This window comes from Suncus etruscus, chromosome 7 (assembly GCF_024139225.1).
Source record: "Suncus etruscus isolate mSunEtr1 chromosome 7, mSunEtr1.pri.cur, whole genome shotgun sequence".
Lineage (NCBI taxonomy): Eukaryota > Metazoa > Chordata > Mammalia > Eulipotyphla > Soricidae > Suncus > Suncus etruscus.
Window position 1 is genome coordinate 131,099,793 of NC_064854.1, and position 20,269 is coordinate 131,120,061.

Below are 20,269 nucleotides of genomic sequence, written 5' to 3' on the forward strand. Positions count from 1 at the left end.
CCTATCTACCCAGAAAGAATAGATCCTCTCTCAGCTTGTTTCTGTGGAAAATGGGAAGAGCCAGTGGCTATAAATTATTTGGAATTTCTCTCAGCTTGGTTTCTGTTCAAGAGTTTAAATTGGGATCTTTGTTCCTCTTGTGCCTTCACGCTCTTCAGGCCAGCAGCCATTTCTGTAAAAGGCTTGTATGTGTAACAGGAGGTGAGCTGGGGAGCAAACGTGAGCCTATTCCTGTCCTTTCGAACCCAGAAACCACCTGGATCTGATATGTAGGTCATAAGTTTGCAGGAGGTAGAGTGAGTAAATATTTAGTCTAGTAATCATCATATTTTGCATTTACTCTTAGTTATAAAAGGCAGAAATCAAATCCTTAGGAAAGGGTCCAAAATGGGGCCCCCCTTTTTTCCTCTGAAAAGATTTTCACTGTCCTCTTCACTTACTATGGGGGAGTTCTTGAAGGAGGAGGACATAGGTTTTCATTAGTATCATGTGTCATCACTCTGTTGGGTCTTTTAAAGCCAATTTTAACCTTGGTGCTTTTTTTTCTGTTTTTTTGTTTGTTTGTTTGTTTGTTTATATTGTTTAATTGGGAATAACTTGTATCCAGTACAAGCGCTGGCCCTTAGTAAGCAGTTAGGAGGTTATTTATTGGATGTGTAGCAGAAGCAAAGAACAAGCAGAGCCTTCAAGGCTAAGTGAGCCTAATTTCTTTTTTTTTTTTTTTTTGGTTTTTGGGCCACACCCGGTGACGCTCAGGGGTTACTCCTGGCTATGTGCTCAGAAGTCGCTCCTGGCTTGGGGGGACCATATGGGATGCCGGGGGATCGAACCGCGGTCCATCCAAGGCTAGCGCTGGCAAGGCAGGCACCTTACCTTTAGCGCCACCGCCCGGCCCCAGAGCCTAATTTCTATTTTCCTGGGTAAGCGTGGGTTAAGTGATTTGGGCAAATAAAGGCAGAGCTTCTGTTTTCTTCCTGAGTTCTTGTGCCTCGCAGGAGGCAGCCCCTGCTTGCTCGGTACCCCAGTTCCCAGGCTGCAGAGGGGGCTGACACATATTGTTTCTTTCCTCCTTGCACGACTGTCTGGCCAGTGCATGGTTGTCCCTCCATTTTCGTTCTAGAATAATGGGTAAGAATGGGCCCTTCAATAAAGGGGGGGCTAGCGAAATTGCAGGTGGTCGGGCGTTTGCCTTGTATGCGGCCGACCCAGGACAGACCCGGGTCGATTCCCCAGCCTCCCATGTGGTTCCCTAAGCCAGGAGTGATTTCTGAGCGCAGAGCCAGGAGTAACCCTGAGCATCACCAAGTGTGGCCCAAAAACCAAAAACCAAAAAAAAAAGGGCCCTTATCTGTGACGTGAAGTCACAGCACCCTCCCCTGATGGGGCTGTCCAGCCTCTGTCTTTCAAAGATGGAAGGAGAGCTCTAACTCCAGCTGAAACCCAGTTTCCACCAGGCTCTCTCTTGGTCCGTTTTTGCACTGGCTTTGGCTTCTGGGGGCACTGAGAGTCCTCATCTGTGAAGTGGGACAGACCGACCCTCCCCTCCATCTCCGAGGGGTTCTGGGAAGGGTACTTAGGTGGCGCAGGGTCAGGCCCTGGGGAAGGGCAGAGAGGCTGTGAGGTTGCACTGGCTAGTGGAACCAGAAGAAGGGGAGTTTTGGGGCCCCCGTTTCTCTCCTGTAGACCTCCTCTGCACAGTGCAGACAATGGGTGGGGTGCTGTGTCTCCAGTGGGGCGGCCTCGCCACAGGCAGCCTGGGATGGTGTCAGAAGGTCCCAGGGACCCCCGTTCACAGCCAGCGTTTGTTATTTCAGCTGGACAAGGCCTCAGAGCTTTTGTGATTGGAAGCTGTGAGGGGGACACAGACACCGTCACACAAAGGCCTGGGGAACTTCTGCAGAATTGTACCAGGGCCACCCCCAATCCTCCCCCCCCCCACTCCTTCTGCTATGGTCTGGGGGTCTTAATCCGCCTGCTCAGGTTGGGGGAACTAGGTCCTTGCCCTGTGAATCCCCCGAGAGAAGTGAGGGAACAGAAGTGTGTGAATGCAGGAATCTGTAGAGAGTGTTGTTTCATGCCTGGAAGTGTCTTTCCCTTTCTCTTCTTTTAATTCAATTAGATTAAATTAATTATTTTGGTTTTGGGGCCATGCAGGGTGGTACTCAGGGCTTACTTCTGGCTCTGTGCTCAGAGAGCACTTCTAGAAGAGTTCAGGCCATGAATCAGAGTGCCTCAAACTCTAGGATGATCCGGGTTCAATCTCCGGCAGCCCAATATGGTCCTCTGAGCCTGCCTGGGTGATTTCTGAGCATAGAGCTAGGAGTCACCTCTGAGCGCCTCTGGGTGGGCCCCAAAACAAAACAAAATATCTAACAAGGTTCAGACCCTTAATCATAGTAAATAGGAAGAGAATGTCTATATTTTAGGCCTTTTAATAAAGCCATTCACTGAGTCAGTGCAGCTGTTTTGCTGGCTATAAAGAAATTCTCAGACGTGTTTAAAGGCCTTTCAAAAGTAGTATTGGAGAGCGAGTCCACTTGTGAGGCCAACGGAACCTTTAAAAGAGGGTGTTGGAAACTTGCTGCAAAGGGGCACTTCTCCTCAATATTTAGGATCTGAAACTAAATCGGAAACAATTTCTTTTAACTATTATAGGCAAAAATTACTCAGCTAGTGAGCGAGAAAAGAAGGAATATTTGGCAAAGCAGAAAATTCAGAAACTGAAGTTATGTGCAAGGAATGTTATGAGCCTGTAGCAGAAATCTCAGATTAAATATTTGGGAATAAGTTTACTTATTCTGTGGCAGAGAAAATCTGCTTCTCCCCCAACACCCCAGACCTCGCCCCTACCCCCATTCCTGCCCATGCCCAGGGCAGGCTTAGCTTATCTCCCTTGCTGCCTCTTTTTTTTTTTTTTTTTGGTTTTTGGGCCACACCCAGCGTTGCTCAGGGGTTACTCCTGGCTGTCTGCTCAGAAATAGCTCCTGGCAGGCACGGGGGACCATATGGGACACCGGGATTTGAACCAACCACCTTTGGTCCTGGATCGGCTGCTTGCAAGGCAAACGCCACTGTGCTATCTCTCCGGGCCCTCCCTTGCTGCCTCTTGAGTTCCCCATGTTTATTCTTTTTTCTTTTTGTTGTGGTCAGTGGTGTTCAGGGATTACTCCTCGCTCTGTACTCAGGAATCACTTTTGACTGGCTGGGTGACCATAAGGGGTGCTAGGATTAAATTGGGGGAGCCTTGTGCAAGACCTTCCCCACTGTACTATCTCTCCTACTCCCATCTCGCTGAATCCAGAAAATCCTCAGAAGAAACACACACACACACACACACACACACACACACTCCTCAATACAGAATTAGTTGCATTAGTACCTTTCTTTTTGTTTGCTTTGTTTTGGGGCCACACCCAGTGGTGCTCAAGGGTTACTCCTGGCTCTGTGCTCAGAAAAATCTCCTGGCAGGTTCTAGGAATCATATGGGATGCCGGGGATCAAACCTTGTTCTGTCCCGTGTTGGCTGCATGTAATGCAAACACTCTGCTGCTGTGCTATCTTTCTGGCTCCTTCTTTGTAATCTTGAGTAGTTTATGAGCCCAAAAAAGAAATCTGGATAATTGCCCCCCAGCCTTGGGTCCTCCCATATTTTAAGTGTGGTTTGTATTTTATCTTCCTGAGAGCAGTAAGCCCATGTGACTTTGGGCCTTCAAGGCCCTAAACATTCTGTCGTTAAAATTGAATTGCTGTAACAAGAAGACTTAAAGAAAACACCAAACAGATGGTTTTCAATCTTCAGGCGCACAGTTCTGTCTGTCAGGTCACCTCGAGTCTCCTGGCTAAAGTGAGTAAGTCTGGGGCTCCAGCTGGCAGCCAGAAGATGTTGGAAGGACCCTATTCAAGGCCTGGTGTGATGGCATGCTTCCCTTCTGCTCACGGCCATCGGTGAGGTGGCCACAACACTGAGCCACAAAGGATGCTGGGAGAGGGGCCCTCTTGCAGGAAGGCCTGTGTCCCAGGAACAGAGAAAGGCATTTTGTGGCCAGGCATTTTGTGTTTGTTGCTAATAATATTCTTATATCAGGCACGAGCAGTTCCCTGGGGGTGGGGGCAGAGAGGAGAGAGAGAGAGAGAGAGAGAGAGAGAGAGAGAGAGAGAGAGAGAGAGAGAGAGAGAGAGAAGCATCCAACTTTTCATCCTAAACGGGGGTCTCTGAGACCCTCGAGCAAAGGTGTCCAGCTTTTTCATCCACTGTGTGGGTGGGAAGGCTTTTGCAGTTGAAAGGCCTGGGATATTGGTGAGCTGACGTTCCATGAGAAGATTCCAGCCTAGAATCTGCAGTAGCTCCGATGAACTTTATAGCTATTAGTACCAAAACAAACCAAGAAAAAAAAACAAACCCTTCCTGTTCTCACTTAGTAACTTTGGATAATTTTAAGTCGTTCCAGAAGGTGTGTGTGGTTTGAGGGTCGGAGCTGTCCAGAGCCAGGGCCAGTCGTGTGGGAATTGTGATTGGCTGAATGTGGGGAGGAGAAACTTGTGGCCACATTCCAACCCAACTATCTGAGTAGATTCTAGGAGGTTCGACAGGCGCGGCTGGTGTCGGCTTCTCAGTGACTCTCAGAGGCGGCTTTCTGCTAGAGAGATTTTCTACAGATCTGACTGTTCCCTCCTTTTACACCTCCATCTTTACAGAAGCATCATGGGCACACGGGTTCGAAAATTGTACCATCTCTGCGATGGCCCAACATCGGTCCTGTGATGTTGTGTAGCATTTATTTCATTTTCAAGGCATTGGGTGTCTTGTTTCTTGCGGTTGGGGAAGGAGGCCTTTTGGGCAAGTTGCCGTCTTTTTATTGTTCCAAGAGTCCAGTAAGCAATTGAACCTTCACCTGTCAAAATCGCTTTTGGAATGAGGACTGTTCTCCTTCCAAGCTCCTTAGACTAGCTGTGTGAAGGTATCATTTATCCCAAGGAGACCTCAATGGGGGCTTTCCCATTTGGACACCCACCTTGAATTCATTGGAAACAGAAGTTCTGGGCATTGTATTTTTTTCCAGAAATTTGGCCCAGACCTTAAATGGTTCATATTTCCCCCAAAATCTTTTTGAAAAAGACTCGATTCTCATTCCTTTAGACCAACATGTGTAAGCTAGGTAAAAATAGAACAAACTGGTTTTACATTTTGATTTATGAACTAAAGCTGCAAGCTTGCATTTGAAAACCATTTAACATAGAACTCAGGAAAGTTTAGGCTTTGTGGATTGTTGCTTGCCAGAGGGGGTTTCTGGCCCCCTCTGATTCCTCCTTAGTGAAAGGAGGAATGGAGACACAAGCCATTGTACACATAAGTTTCTTCTCTCTCTCTCTCTCTCTCTCTCTCTCTCTCTCTCTCTCTCTCTCTCTCTCTCTCTCTCTCTCTCTCTCTCTCTCTCCCCCCTTTCTCTCTCTCCCCCTCTCCCTCTCCCTCTTTCTCTCTCTCTCTCTCCCCTCCCTCCCTCCCCCCCCCTCTCATAGCAGTGCAGTGCTCAGGGGTTAGTCTTGCCTCTGTGCTCAGAAATCACTCCTGGAAGCTCAGGGGACCATATGGGATGACAGGGATGGAACTCCAGTCCCCAGTCCATCCCGGGTCAGCCATGTGCAAGGCAAATGGCCTACAGCTGTGCTATCACTTCCACTCCACGTTTCTTCTTTTTGTCTCAACTAATTTTGAAGCCTGCTTTCTGCCCTTTAGCTTAAATGAAGGAAACTGGCACAGACTATGATTAGACCGGGAATTTCTTGCAATCAATAAGTAGTAATTTGGTAATAAATAGTACTTGGTAGATAATGGTATAACAGAACATCCCCAATCCAAAATATTAAGTCACCATTAAGAACAGCTCGCAGGAGACGTATATGGTCCCTTGGCATAACTTCTGGGCTGGATTCAGTGTTTTATGCAGATTAGAGCTGCTCTTTCTAACATAGGACTCCAGAAACAGCTGGTTTATACTCAGTGCCCTGTTGTTTCATGAAATTCTCCTTTTGTTTGTTTTTGGGCCACACATCCAGCAGTGCTCAAGTGTTACTCCTGGCTCGGGCTCAGAAATCACTCCTGGCAGGCTTGGGGGACCATATGGGATGCCAGGAACTGAACTCGGGTCTGTCCCAGTTGGGCCACGTGCAAGGCAAGCACTCTGCCTCTGTGCTATCACTCAGGCCCCTGTTTCTTGAAATTCTTAATGGTTACTGGTCAAGAAGCTACATGTTCCTACTTGTTACACAGCCAGTCCTCTTTAAACATTATTTACCCTATCCGTTACATAGAAGCTACAAGGGCACCTCATGTTTGATTAGGAGTTGCTCAAGTATAATTTATTTTGTCACCCAGTTCATGACATGATATTATTTACTATGTTCAATTTTAGAGGATCACGTTTCTGTATAATCTAGTTTGCAAACCTTGAAGCTAACCTTTTTCAGGCCACACCTGGTGGTGCTCAGGGGTTCCTCCTGGCTCTGCGCTCAGAAATCGCTCCTGGCAGTCTCAGGGGACCAAATGAGATGCCGGGATTGAATCGAGATCTGTCCTGGGGTCCTGAGTTGGTTGCAAGGCAAACGCCCTGCCACTGATACCTTTAAATAAAGAAAAGGCTTCTATGGAAATGAAGACATGAAGTCTTCCTTCTTTTTCCTTGGCTACCAAAGTCCCTACATCCCTCCATCCAGGAGAAATATCCCACATCCACCCTATTTCTCGTTAGGATTTACAGCCATGAAAAATTTCCACACGTATGTCATTCAGTTGGATTTTCCTTTGCTAAACTGTCTACTGTTTGGTTTATTTGTTGAAGAAGAACGTGTGTGTGTGTGTGTGTGTGTGTGTGTGTGTGTGTGTGTGTGTGTGTGTGTGTGTATGATAGAGAGAGTGAGAGAGAGAAAGAGATCTTTCTTTGTACCCTGAGAGAAACAAATTCCAGTATCCTTTCAGTCCTTAGAGCCCAGTGGGACTCTTTTCTTCCCTGGCTTCAGTGTGAATGGGGTTCATCTTCTGCAGTTGGAAGACATGACCATCCCTGTCTCTGTCTCTCTCTCTAGACAGCAAAGCCATTGTGGATGGCAACCTGAAGCTCATCTTGGGCCTGGTATGGACGCTGATTCTCCACTACTCCATCTCTATGCCTGTTTGGGAGGACGAAGGCGACGATGATGCCAAGAAGCAAACCCCGAAGCAGAGACTGCTGGGATGGATTCAGAACAAGATCCCTTATTTGCCAATCACCAACTTTAACCAAAACTGGCAAGATGGCAAAGCCCTGGGAGCCCTGGTGGACAGCTGTGCTCCAGGTAAGTGATGGGGCTGCCTAAACTTCTCTCTAATCTCTGTTTTCCAACAGAAAGCTAAGGTGGCTGCGATCTTTGTGTCTCTCCTGGTTTTAGCCCATGATGTGATAGCTGAAAACAGCGCCATTTCCTTTTCTCATAGTTGTCTCCATAGTCTTGATTGAGTTTTACTTTTGGCTACTTTCTGTTTGTTTATTTTGTTTTGTTTTTGGATCATACCCAACAGTGCTTGGCTCTGCACTCAGGGATCACTCCTTGACAACTTTGGGGACCATAGAGGAGGATACTGGGGATTGAACCTGGGTCTGCCAGATACCCCATCATTTTGATTCACTTTTAATTATTTATCCAATTTCCCACCAAGAGTCTTATTGCTTGGAGCAGGCCTCGAGGTTTAGCTTCTAGACTCCAGCACATTTTAGTTGGTATCTCATTGCCTATTGTCTTTGACATATGACTGTCAAATCCCCCCTTTTCATTGGCATGAGAATTGTAAAACTTCTTTGTTTTGTTTTGTTTTTTTCTGGGTCGCTCCTGGCAATGGTCAGGCGTTACTCCTGACTCTGTACTCAAGTATCATTCCTGGCAGGCTTGGGGGATCTATGGGATTTCTTGGATCGAACCCAGGTTGGCCACATGCAAGGCAACGGCACTAGCAGCTGTACTATCACTCTGGCCCCAGACAATATTAAAACTTCTGTTGAGTGGAAAGTATCCCTTTTTATTGACTGCTGAGTTGACTGGATAGGCCATGCTCTGCCTTTTTATTTCTGCTGTGCTGTGAAATAGTGCTTGCTCAGGATTCAGCTGGAGTCTTTCCCACCTGCCCTTATAGATTCTGCTTTTCTGAGCAGTTGAATGTACAAGGTTGTAATTATCCTCACTGTAGGGTTTGGTGGAATGGGTGGTGTTGGCTGCTACGCACTCAATAGAAAAACGAGAGCCTGTGTTTATAGAGACCTTCAATTTTCTGGGCAGGGCCATAGCCAGTGGTCCTCAGGGACTGACTACTTCGCAGTTTTGAACTCTCAAATTCTATTCTATACTATTCAGACAGTGAACCTTGACTTCTGTGTGCAAAGGTTATGCTTTGTTTCTTGGGGTTTTGCCCTAATCTAATAAAGTTCTTGATTTTTTTTTTTTGGCATGTGGGATTTGAATCCAGGACTTCACATATGCATGGAAAAAGATTTCAATTAAAAATGCTCTAATAAAAAATACCGAGTTAGTCTTCTTAGAGACTAAAAGCAGGTGTCGTTTAGAGATCACCGAAAGCCTAGAGGCAGAGGATCATTTTTCTAGAGTCTTCTTCCTTAATTCTGTGTAAGGACATGATTTAATTCAGTAGACCTAAGGTTTATTTTTTTATTTATTTTTATTTCTTGTGGATTTTAAGATAATTCTAGGTTTCCAAATGGCTTTTAAAATCATACAGTATGGTACTTCAGACTTTTTTAGATATATCTAGGAATTGAATCTGGATACTAACTTATAATAAGAAACTTCTATTTAGTTTAATCCCCTTTTAAATCTCTGGCACTAGCTCCTAATAGTATCAGAATGTCCTAAGAAGTAAGAGCAGGGTCCTGAGAGATAGCATGGAGGTAAGGCTTTGCCTTTCATGCAGGAGGTCATCGGTTCGAATCCCGCATCCCATATGGTCCCCTGGGCCTGCCAGGAGCAATTTCTGAGCATGGAGCCAGGAGGAACCCCTGAGCACTGCTGGGTGTGACCCAAAAATCACACACACACACACACACACACACACACACACACACACACACACACACACACACACACAAAGAAGTAAGAGCAATGATAAAAGGAAATTATTGGAATTTACAATAAACCTCTTTTTTTTTTTTTTTTTTTTTTTTAGTCACACCCGGCAGCGCTCAGGGGCTATTCCTAGCTCTACGCTCAGAAATCGCCCCCGGCAGGCTCTGGGGGAACCATATGGGATGTCAGGATTTGAACCACTGCCTTTTGCATACAAGACAAATGCCTTACCCTTGTGCTATCTTTCCAGCCCTACCAGTCTATCATTTTTTTCTGAGTTCTAGGAGCCATTCTAACAAATGGCCCTACCAGAAGAGGTGTAGGAATCCCCTACTGGTGAGGAAGAGGAGCCTCCTCCAATTTCCAATCAGTAAATCAGAGACTGGGATCTCGATGGCAACAGGCATTTGAGGGATTGAGCCCACATTTATGGGATCTGTCCTTATCTTCAGGTTGAGAGTGTCAGAAATGAGTTAGATTATGGGGGAGTAACTGTTGAGCACCATGTCAGGAGTAGCCCTTAGGCACTGCCAATGTGTACTTTCCCCTTCCCCTCCAAAATTATAGGACATTCCAATAGAATCATGTCAACATATTAATGATCAGAGGCGGAGACTCGACATATGAAGGTGACCAATCAGACAAAAGACACTTCCTGCAAGTGTCTTCCTGCAAAAGACTAGGCCTCAATAGTTTTCTGGGCCTTTTTTTTTTTTAATATAATTTTTATTTTAATTATAGTGGCTTACATACCGTTCACAGTAATATTTCAGGTACATATTTACATTGAGTCAGGGGAATTCCCACCACCGAATTGTCCTCCCACATCCGCTCCCATCCTGCCTCCCATATCCTCCATTCTCCCCCCAGGGGCTGCTAGAATGCGTGGTCCCTTCTGTGTCTAGTTTATTACTTAGTGGTCTTATATCTGTTTGGTCTTGATGCCTCCATTACTGCCCCCCTCTAATTGGGAGGCCGGACTAGAAAGTTCAAGTTGTGTGGTTTTGTTTGAGGAAGATAAAAGTAATATAATGGGGTAAAAATCGACTATGCCGACTTTGAGCAGAGTCATTCTAGAGGCTCTCATCCTTGGTTTGAGGGACGAAGGGGAAAAAAAAAAGGTGAAACATCACAACAGTTCAAAAAGAGGAATCAAAATATCCAGTGAGCACTGCAGTAATAAAAATATGCACCACATAGTTGCCATGGTCGTGAGATAGGAAATATGACAAGGCGCAAAAAGGAAGAAGAGAAAAGAAGAAAAAGTAAATATATAGATAAAAAAAAAAATGGACAACTACTTCAGTATCCACCCCAAAACAAAGAACTCTACAAAAACTAGATAAAATTAAAAGAATTATTTAGTGTTTTTTGGCCCCCCCCATAGGCACAGTAAATATTGGGGCCATCCGAAATGGGAATCCCCTTGGCCTAAGAGGTACAGGGTTTCTCTACCCTTAGAATATATTGTCATGAGATTATCTATAGACTCCTTTCACGTTCATTTACTCTCCCCTTGGGTGTTTTTGTGGCATATGGAAGACTTCTGCTCCGATCTGGATGATAAAACCAGACCTCTAAATCTAAAATAATCTTAAATAAAAAATACTTATTTCTTACCTTCTACTCTGCCAATGGATGATCCTTATCTTTTTTTTTTTTTTTTTTGGTTTTTTGGGCCACACCCGTTTGCTGCTCAGGGGTTACTCCTGGCTAAGCACTCAGAAATCGCCCCTAGCTTGGGGGGACCATATGGGACGCCAGGGGATTGAACCGTAGTCCTTCCTTGGCTAGCGCTTGCAAGGCAGACAGCTTACCTCTAGCACCACCTCACCAGCCCCTGATCCTTATCTTAATGCAAGATGATAAATGGTGCAAAGGAGAAGTTTCAGAATACTTTCCATCATGAGCATTCACACCCATGGTACTTTTTGTCCTGAAAATAAGACTCAGTGGAATTTTTGGAAGAGATTGCTCTCTAAATTAGAAGATCAAGTGGTCTTAGTTTAGGTTCATGGCTTCTCTTAATAGGAGTCAGAAGTCAGTCTTCTTCTGCAGAGATGGTAAGAGTGATGCTTACAGTAATACTTATCTTTTATGGCATGTTAACAGGTCTCTGCCCAGACTGGGAAAACTGGGATCCTCGCAAACCTGTGGACAATGCACGGGAAGCCATGCAGCAGGCGGACGACTGGCTGGGTGTTCCCCAGGTATGTACCTCAGCCTACCTTGGATCTTGCTGTGTGCCTGGTCTGCTGCCCTCTGCCTATCACATACACAGTCCTGTCTTCATGTGGGTCCTCTCTGGATGTCTCTCAGGTCATCAGGCAGTGTCTCTGCCTTCCTCAGGTTGCCCACAATAATGGGTTCTCATTTATTTTCTTTCTTTTAGATCATCTTGGATTCTTTACTGGTTCCATAGGACCCGTTTCCTCTTTTTTCTGTTCTAAAGCCGTTGACAATCTCTTTGGACACTAGATTCTGTTCATCTTAGTGAATAGGTTGAAAATGAGAAATTGGTAATATTTAATTAATTTTTATCTAGTCAGACATCATCCCTCTTTTAATTCAGTATCTCCAGGGAAAGCACATTTACTTAGATCGCCTCTCTTGGAAGTAGAAGGTTGTGAGTTCAATCCCTGGTACTGCCACATGAGATGGATCCTAACAGCTCTGCTATTTGTGATCCCCAAGACTATGGCTAGGTGTGTATGAACACAACTAAGAGAAATATGACCTGTGACCTCTGGTGAACATCATAACCAGAATGTATGCCAGGACCACAGCCAAAGAGTCCATGCATGCGTGCAAGCACCACACAAGTGTACCTTTGGTGAGCATCTTGCCTACATGTGAGTAGTGCAACCTAGTGTGTAAGCTCCAGTGCACACTACAAATGTGTGTAGTCCAAGCTACACATTGAGGTGTGAGTGAAGCCTTGTCATTGTAATAAGAAGGAGGGAAAAGGAAGAGTGTGTTGTGGTAGAAATCCAATATCTGAGGGAAAGTCACAGGACTTAGAAAATTGAAAAATTAAGCTAGGATAACCTACTATTAATGAAAATTGTGAAAGAATTTGTATCGCTCATAATCCTATCGCAGGAATATAGCAAGGAAACTTGGGAACTGAAAAAAAAAATCTTGGCTACCACGTGCAATAACCACATACTTATTTGCGATCTAGTCTTCCAAGCCCTTCCAAGGAGTCTGAAAAACTGTCCCTGACAACACACACTTTAGTCTCACATCCAAGGCTGTGGTCAAGAGGAATTCTGGGTAGCCAGCACCATGAGGCGGATGGTGTTGTCACAGGCTCTGCTCGGGTCTGAGTTGGGATTCAGAGCAGAGTTTGTTTTGTACAGACTACCTGGAGAAGTAAAAAACAAAACAAAACAAAAACTTGCCCATGTTTCTTTGGTTTGGATTTGGACTCTTCTTTCTGCATCATGGCCCGTTTCTTGGCTCTCCTTCCTTTCTCAGGAAGTGGGGTGGTGTGTTTTTCATCTCCTCTTAAACCTAAAACCATCTCCGTTGGACGTTCATGTGATGTTGGCACTAGAAAGTTACTGGATGGAAGCGCTGCCTGGTTGAACCACCAAACCCGCACACATCCGACATTTTGGGGACTTATTGACTGAGACTGTTCAAACCCAAGTAGCTGTCTTGTTGCTGCAAGCTCATTATCAGAATTATTTCTAGTTTTTCTGTGCTCTGATGTGGGGGGAAGCAGGCCCATCTGTAACTGGTTAACCTGGCTCATGAGACCATGAGTCTTTCTGTTCATCTGAGAACGGGGCAGCTGATCTTCTCAGTGCTCCTGTTGGCAACAGCAGGATTTGGGGTTGGGGCAAGTGGTAGAACGGAGACTGATGCTGCCAGAGAGACCAGCCTTGGTTATAAAGGGCTTGACTAACATTCTTTCTCTTGAGGTAAATGTCAGGAGAAATTTGTGCTCTTTTCAGTCTGTCTTGACAAAATATCACAGACTAGAACACTTCAGTCAGGTTTTCTATCTTTTTTGTTTGTTTTTGGGCCCCACTCAGTGGCACTCAGGGGTTCCTCCTGACTCTGCACTCAGAAATCACTCCTGGCAGGTTCGGGGGACCATATGGGATGCTGGGAATCAAACCCGTGTTCATCCTGGGTCATTCGCATGCAAGGCAAATGTCCTACCACTGTGTTATCGCTCCTGCCCCAGGTTTTCTATCTTTTTATACTCAGACCATGGGCCGAAATTGCCTGGCTCCATTCAATAACATATCTTTATTTCTTTGTTGTTATTTTGGTGGTGTCAGGGATCAAGCCTGGTCTCATACATGTTGGGTATCACTCATCTGCTATGGGGATGCCTGCTGTCCTCTTCATTCTGGAGGGTGGGACGTTTCGGATCAAGTTGTAGTAGGCTTAGAGCTAGCCAGGACCTGCTTTCTGGCCTTCTTGCTCTATTCTTTCTTGGTAGAAAGAGTGCACCCGTTTTCTTTTTCTTTCTTTCTTTTCTTTCTTTTCTTTCTTTTCTTTCTTTCTTTCTTTCTTTCTTTCTTTCTTTCTTTCTTTCTTTCTTTCTTTCTTTCTTTCTTTCTTTCTTTCTTTCTTTCTTTCTTTCTTTCTTTCTTTCTTTCTTTCTTTCTTTCTTTCTTTCTTTCTTTCTTTCTTTCTTTCTCTCTCTCTCTCTCTCTCTCTTTCTTTCTTTCTTTCTTTCTTTCTCTCTTTCTTTCTCTCTTTCTCTCTCTCTCTCCCTCCCTCCCTCCCTCCCTCCCTCCCTCCCTCCCTCCCTCCCTCCCTCCCTCCCTCCCTCCCTCCCTTCCTCCCTTCCTTCCTTCTTTTCTTTCGGTTTTATTTTTGGGCCACACCCGGCGGTGCTCAGGGGTTACTCCTGGCTGTCTGCTCAGAAATAGCTCCTGGCAGGCACAGGGGACCATATGGGACACCGGGATTCGAACCAACCACCTTTGGTCCTGGATCGGCTGCTTGCAAGGCAAACGTTGCTGTGCTTTCTCTCCGGGCCCCCCGTTTTCTTTCTTACAAGGGCACCAGTCTCTTCCCGGGCTCTAGTCTCATGATCTTAGCAAATCTCACTTTCTAAAGGCAGCATCTTTTGCTGCTGCTGTTGGGGGCAAAAGGAGATTTCCCTGTAGAGCTCAGAGGCCCCAGGTTTGCTTTCATTGTACTTTCAGACTAGGTGCTTTAATGCTGCTTACCCCAGTACTGCTTGTACCTGACCCATACCAGACAGTGTTCAGGGGCCCATGCAATGATGGGAATCGAACTCTGGGCCTTGGCATGCAAAGCATCAGTGACACCCTGTCCCAAGACCTCTCCTTTAACAAATGAATTTTGAATTTTAGAACTTCAGCCTGTCACATCATCACATATCTTATATGCTCTCTCTCTGTTTTTTTTTTTTTTTCTTGGAGGGGGACACACCTGGCAGCTCTCAGGGTTTACTCCTAACTCTGCTCAGAAATTATTTCTGGAAAGCTTGGGGATCATGTGGGATACTTGGAATTGAACCCCGGTCCGTCCGTGCACAGGGCAAAGGCACTACCCACTATGCTGTGGCTCTTCCCTCTCTTTTTATTTTTATTGTTTTTTATTAACAACTGAGTTAACAGAAATGTAGGTTACAGCTAGATGAATAAAGAAAATGATTTATCTGTGTATGTAAATCTCCTGTATCCCTATTTCTTCTTCCTCTTCACTGAAAGGAGCTTAACCCTCTGGAAAGTGCCCTGGGGCATGGGTGGTTTAGTTTTATTCTACTTTCTGAAGTTTGGACCTTTGGAAATTCTCTACAGAACTGTCTCTAGTGTCTTCAGAGCTTGGCGAGGACCCAAGGGAATGACAGCACCTTGGGTGGATCATCTATGAGAAGTTTGAGTTATGGCATGCAGATTCATTTTATTTGATATATTCAGTATCTTACTTGCAGCGTGCCAGTTATGTAATTGACATCAGTGAAAGGCAGAGTTCTTGTCTTAATGTTCTCTTGGCTTCGGGACCTCAACGTGAGTTGTGCTGGTTGCGGTGTTTACCCACCTTTTTGTTCCTCTAGGTGATCACTCCTGAAGAAATCATTCACCCCGACGTGGATGAGCATTCCGTGATGACCTACCTGTCCCAGTTCCCCAAAGCCAAACTCAAGCCAGGGGCTCCTCTAAAACCCAAACTCAACCCGAAGAAAGCCAGAGCCTATGGCAGAGGTAAGAACTCATCGGTTTGCATTTGAGACTTGACCTGTCTTAGAAATGGCCTCAGGAAGGTTTCTAGAGTTGAATATACAGATTACTCCTTAAAGCCAGCGCCAACTTCCTGCATCTGATGGGTTTTACCGAAAGGTCCCTATGGAACTGACCGTGCTGTCATTGCCACAGCGATCAAAGACTTGAGAAACATTGCTGCTCCCGTGTGATGGAAAGTAACTAGTCTGTTGCTTTGTGATTTGCTTTCTTTTGTAAAGGAACAGCTCTAGGAATGCATGAAGGGTCCAGGGTCGCTCACTTGGGTGGGAGTTCATTACCATTACCTGGTAATGCTGAGTAGAGTCACCAGGATTACTGGAGCATCCTATGGTGCAAGGGATCCAACTCAGGGTATCACACATGCTAGGCATGGCTCAACCACTTGTGATTTTAGTAAGGAACCCCATTTTCCAGGTTAGGTGTTCAGAGACATTGTCCAGGGTTCTAGAGCCCCACCATTAGTAGAGACTGGGAATGCTGGAGTGATAGCAAAGTGGGTGGGGTTTAGATTCGATCCCTGGAATCCCATCTGGTCCTCTGAGCCTGCTAGAGGTGACTTCTGAGTGCAGAGCCAGGAGTAACCCCTGAGCGGAGCTGGCTGTGGCCCAGAAACAAACAAACAAAGAGATTAGAAGCTGGGTCATCTGGCTGTGAATCCGCTTCTCTTTCAGTTATGCTCACGCTGCCTCATTTCCAGATGGAGTAAGGACTATTGTAACCCCTGGCAGACGCTTCCTTGCTGAGTATCCTGTTTACTGTCTCCAAGGAGAGCGGTAGGACGCTCGCCGTCCTGCTCAGAACATTAGGATGGGTTGCAAATCTTTTGAAGCCTTCGGTATCTGGTTGGCACCTGACTTGCAGCACAATAGGCAGTGGCAGGAACTGAATGACCCAGGACCTACCTCCCACATGTTGGGTGGGATTTCTGATTTTAAAGGCTGTGCTTCCTAAATGGTGAAAAGATGAGACAGCCTTATCGGTTTCTTGATTGTAAAAGTGATTGAGTGCATCGCATCTGGACAAGGCATAAGATGTTGTCTGCAATGCTTTTATCATTGCTGTCCAATTTCCCCATTGTTAATGGAAAATGTTTTCCTTTCTTAGTGCTGTTTTCTAGAAAATGGCCATTTGCGATTCAGGAATGTGGCCTAGTCATGGCCATTTCCTTCATCTGCAACATATAATATATAAATAGATGTATATTTTTCTTTTCTCCACTATGATAAAATGTACACAGCACATGGGAAAAATCCACTCTTTTAACTATTTTCATTTTCTCAAATTAAGACTCTGTAGCCATTGAAAGCCCATCTCTTTGCCTTTTTCTCCTGGTCCTCAGCAGCCCCGGTCTTATTTTCACGATTTTGCACCTGCTAGCTGCATCACATAAGTGGAATAGCTTATGTCCCTTTGTGTCTGGCTTACTTTCTTAGCATAATGTTTCCAGGCTTCGTCTGTTAATACGTACATCAAAACGTTACTCCTTTTGACAAGCTAAACCTATTATTGTGTGTGTCTGCCACATTTTGTTTGTTCATCCTGGCAGAAGACATGTGTGGTTCTTCTACTTCTTAGCTATTGTGATACTGCTGTGATCAGAGTCTAACATCTCTGTTTTTGATTTCGTGGTGTAGATACTTAGAAGTGAAATGGTTCGATCACAGAACCATTTTGTGCTCAACTCTCCCCCACCCTCTTTTAAGTAGGAGGACCTGACCCTTGCAGGTAGGGATTGACATCACATGTGAGGCCCGATGGAGCAACTTAATATGATCCTCCTTAGCCTGGGGAGCTAGCCCAAGCAGTTGAGAACATGCCTAGCGCAGACGTGGCCTGAGTTCATTCCCAGGACTGAAAAACAAGCAAAAATACCGATTCTGTCTTATGACTAGATCAAGGATAGGCCGGTTTGCTGTCTTTGCCTGTGTGGCCGCATAGCTTCATTTTTGCCAGCTAAACCAAAGAATAGTGAGCCTTTTATTTATTTATTTATTTATTTATTTATTTATTTATTTATTTATTTATTTTTGAGTCTTTTATATTCTAGTTGAAAGAAGGGTTGAGAGCCTGCCTTTCTTCTTTTCTTTCTTTCTTTCTTTCTTTCTTTCTTTCTTTCTTTCTTTCTTTCTTTCTTTCTTTCTTTCTTTCTTTCTTTCTTTCTTTCTTTCTTTCTTTCTTTCTTTCTTTCTTTCTTTCTTTCTTTCTTTCTTTCCTTTCTTTCCTTTCTTTCTCTCTTTCTCTCTCTTTCTTTCTTTCTTTCTTTCTTTCTTTCTTTCTTTCTTTCTTTCTTTCTTTCTTTCTTTCTTTCTTTCTTTCTTTCTTTCTTTCTTTCTTTCTTTCTTTCTTTCTTTCTTTCTTTCTTTCTTTCTTTCTTTCTTTCTTTCTTTCTTTCTTTCTTTCTTTCTTTCTTTCTTTCTTTCTTTCTTTCTTTCTTTCTTTCTCTTTCTTTCTTTCTTTCTTTCTTTCTTTCTTTCCTTCCTTCCTTCCTTCCTTCCTCCCTTCCTTCCTTCCCTCCCTCTCTCTCTCTCTCTCTCTCTCTTTCTTTCTATCTTTCTTTCTCTCTTTCTCTCTTTCTCTCTTTCTCTTTCTTTCTTTCTTTCTTTCTTTCTTTCTTTCTTTCTTTCTTTCTTTTCTTTCTTTCTTTCTTTCTTTCTTTCTTTCTTTCTTTCTTTCTTTCTTTCTTTCTTTCTTTCTTTCTTTCTTTCTTTCTTTCTTTCTTTCTTTCTTCTTTCTCTCTCTCTCTCTCTCTCTCTCCCTCCCTCCCTCCCTTCCTCCTCCCTCCCTCCCTCCCTCCCTCCCTCCCTCCCTCCCTCCCTCCCTCCCTCCCTCCTCCCTTCCTTCCTTCCTTCCTTCCTTCCTTCCTTCCTTCCTTCCTTCCTTCCTTCCTTCCTTCCTTCCTTCCTTCCTTCCTTCCTTCCTTCCTCCCTTCCTTCCGTCCTTCCTTCTGTCCTTCCTTCTGTCTTGGGAAATTAGGTACACCTGGTGATATTTCAGGTCTACTTTGGGTTTTGTGCTTGTGGATACTCGGGACCATTCACTGCTGAGGACTGAGTGAGGGCCAGCCACATTCAAGGAAAACACCTTTGCCCCCTTGTACTATCTTCCTGGCCTTGATTTATTTTTCAGATGCTGACTAGATTGCTGTTGAGTACTTGCACAACTATTCCCTTAGCCCTGACTTGTTTACTTTTAATGGATCGAAAGGAGAGAGAGCCGGGGTGAGGTCAACCCAGCTCCACAAACAGATCTTTATGTCAGACTCCCGTGCAGGGTTAGATATGTTGAAAGCGTTCATCCGTGAGCTAAGAAAAGCCTTTTCTCTCATGTCTGTTATGTGGGAAGCATTTACTGCATAGCACGCCTGAAGTAGCCTTTGTTCTGAGTAAGCGAAGAGAACAGTTGTCTTGCTGCGTTAGCATAGCTGCAGGGGAATTTAAGTTGTGTGGGCTGTGGCTGAGCTTCCTACTGCCTCGGTTTCACCAAGGTAGATGTGCCTCAGCCCAGGTGTTGAGCAACAGGCAAAATAAATGGTGTCTTTGGCTCTTCGGGGTCAGGTGGAGTCGTTGTTTATGAATACTTCAACAGTATGTTTAGATCTACTTGTTCAGTGGTCTGAGTCTTGCGTCTATTTCAAGCAGATAAGCCCAAAGCTTACTTTGAAGTTTGAGGGATTGAGTCAGAGAGATAGTACAGGGGTCAAGGGACTTACTTAAAAAGGAACTTGCCTTTTATCCTGCTGACCTGAGTTCAAATTTCTGATCTCAGATCCCAAGCACCTTCAGGGATCACTCCTCACTCCTGAGCACAGTGCCAGGAAAAGCACGGAATACCACTCAGTGTGACTCCCCTGCCTTCCCCATAAAAGAATAAATAAATTAAAATAATAATAATAATAATGTTTGAGGTACTTCTTTTCAGCCTTTTTAATTGCTGGTAAGAGTTCAAGCAAAGTATTTTCTTCTAGTATTTGGTTTGTTTTATTTTTTTGAGGCCACATATGGTGCTGCGAAGGGTCACTTTTTGCATGTTCACAGGTCACTCCTGGATATGACTGAGGCCTGAACCTAGGCTTCCCACACAAAGCTTGCACTCGAGCTCTTTGAGCCTTCTTCTAGCTCTGGCTTGTGAATATCATTTTACTACACAGAAATCTCCCAATACTTTTCTTGTAATCTAAATTATTTCTTAGAAAGTGAAAGCAAATCCAGAGTCTCGTAACAACTCACCAAATCTCCTTCAACAAAATGACAGCAAGGGAGAGAAGCAATGAAGAGAAGCTTAAGTGATGCTATAAACTAGAGGCCAGCAACAGGTTGTGATAGGCGACCCCTATTTGGACCAAGTTTAAGTTGTTAAAAACTCACAACACTTACTGAATTTTGAACAGTGATGAGGTATTTGGTGATTTGTAGAATTATTATTAATTATTATTATTAGAATTATATAATTAGAATTACTATTAAACCTTTTAGTGTGATTTTTCTACATGGTTAGTCTAAAATTATATGAGATATGCACATAGTTTATATGCATAGTTTATCAGAGACACATAGTGAAGGTTATGGGTGAAAGACATGAAACCTAAGATTTGTATCAGTGGCTGGAGCTATAGCACAGTGGTAGGGCATTTGCCTTGCATGCTGCTGACTTGGGATGGACTTTGGTTTGATTCCTGGCATCCCATATGGTCCCCTGAGCCTGGTAGGAGTGATTTCTGAGTGAAGAGCCAGGAAGAACCCCTGAGCGCCGCCAGGTGTGGCCCCCAAAACACAGTAAATAAATAAAAATAAATAAGATTTGCATCAAAGTAATATAGAAGGAGGGATGAGAGCGTGAAGGTATAAAACAAATCTGCTATAAAAGAATAGCCACTGAAGTGACGTGATAGATGGATGGCAATTCATTTCATAGCTTTCAATGACTAA

The 20,269-nt window shown here is 44.5% G+C and overlaps 1 protein-coding gene across 3 annotated transcripts in view; it reads left to right on the plus strand.

Moving 5' to 3' along the window:
* Positions 1-20,269, plus strand: part of FLNB (filamin B) — a 158,347-nt gene that overhangs the window by 53,327 nt on the left and 84,751 nt on the right. For all 3 annotated transcript variants that reach the window (XM_049776150.1, XM_049776151.1, XM_049776152.1), the window contains exons 2-4: positions 7,081-7,329; positions 11,218-11,315; positions 15,158-15,305. In XM_049776150.1, coding sequence (XP_049632107.1) covers positions 7,081-7,329; positions 11,218-11,315; positions 15,158-15,305 — 495 coding nt within the window. The remainder of the gene's footprint in view (positions 1-7,080; positions 7,330-11,217; positions 11,316-15,157; positions 15,306-20,269) is intronic.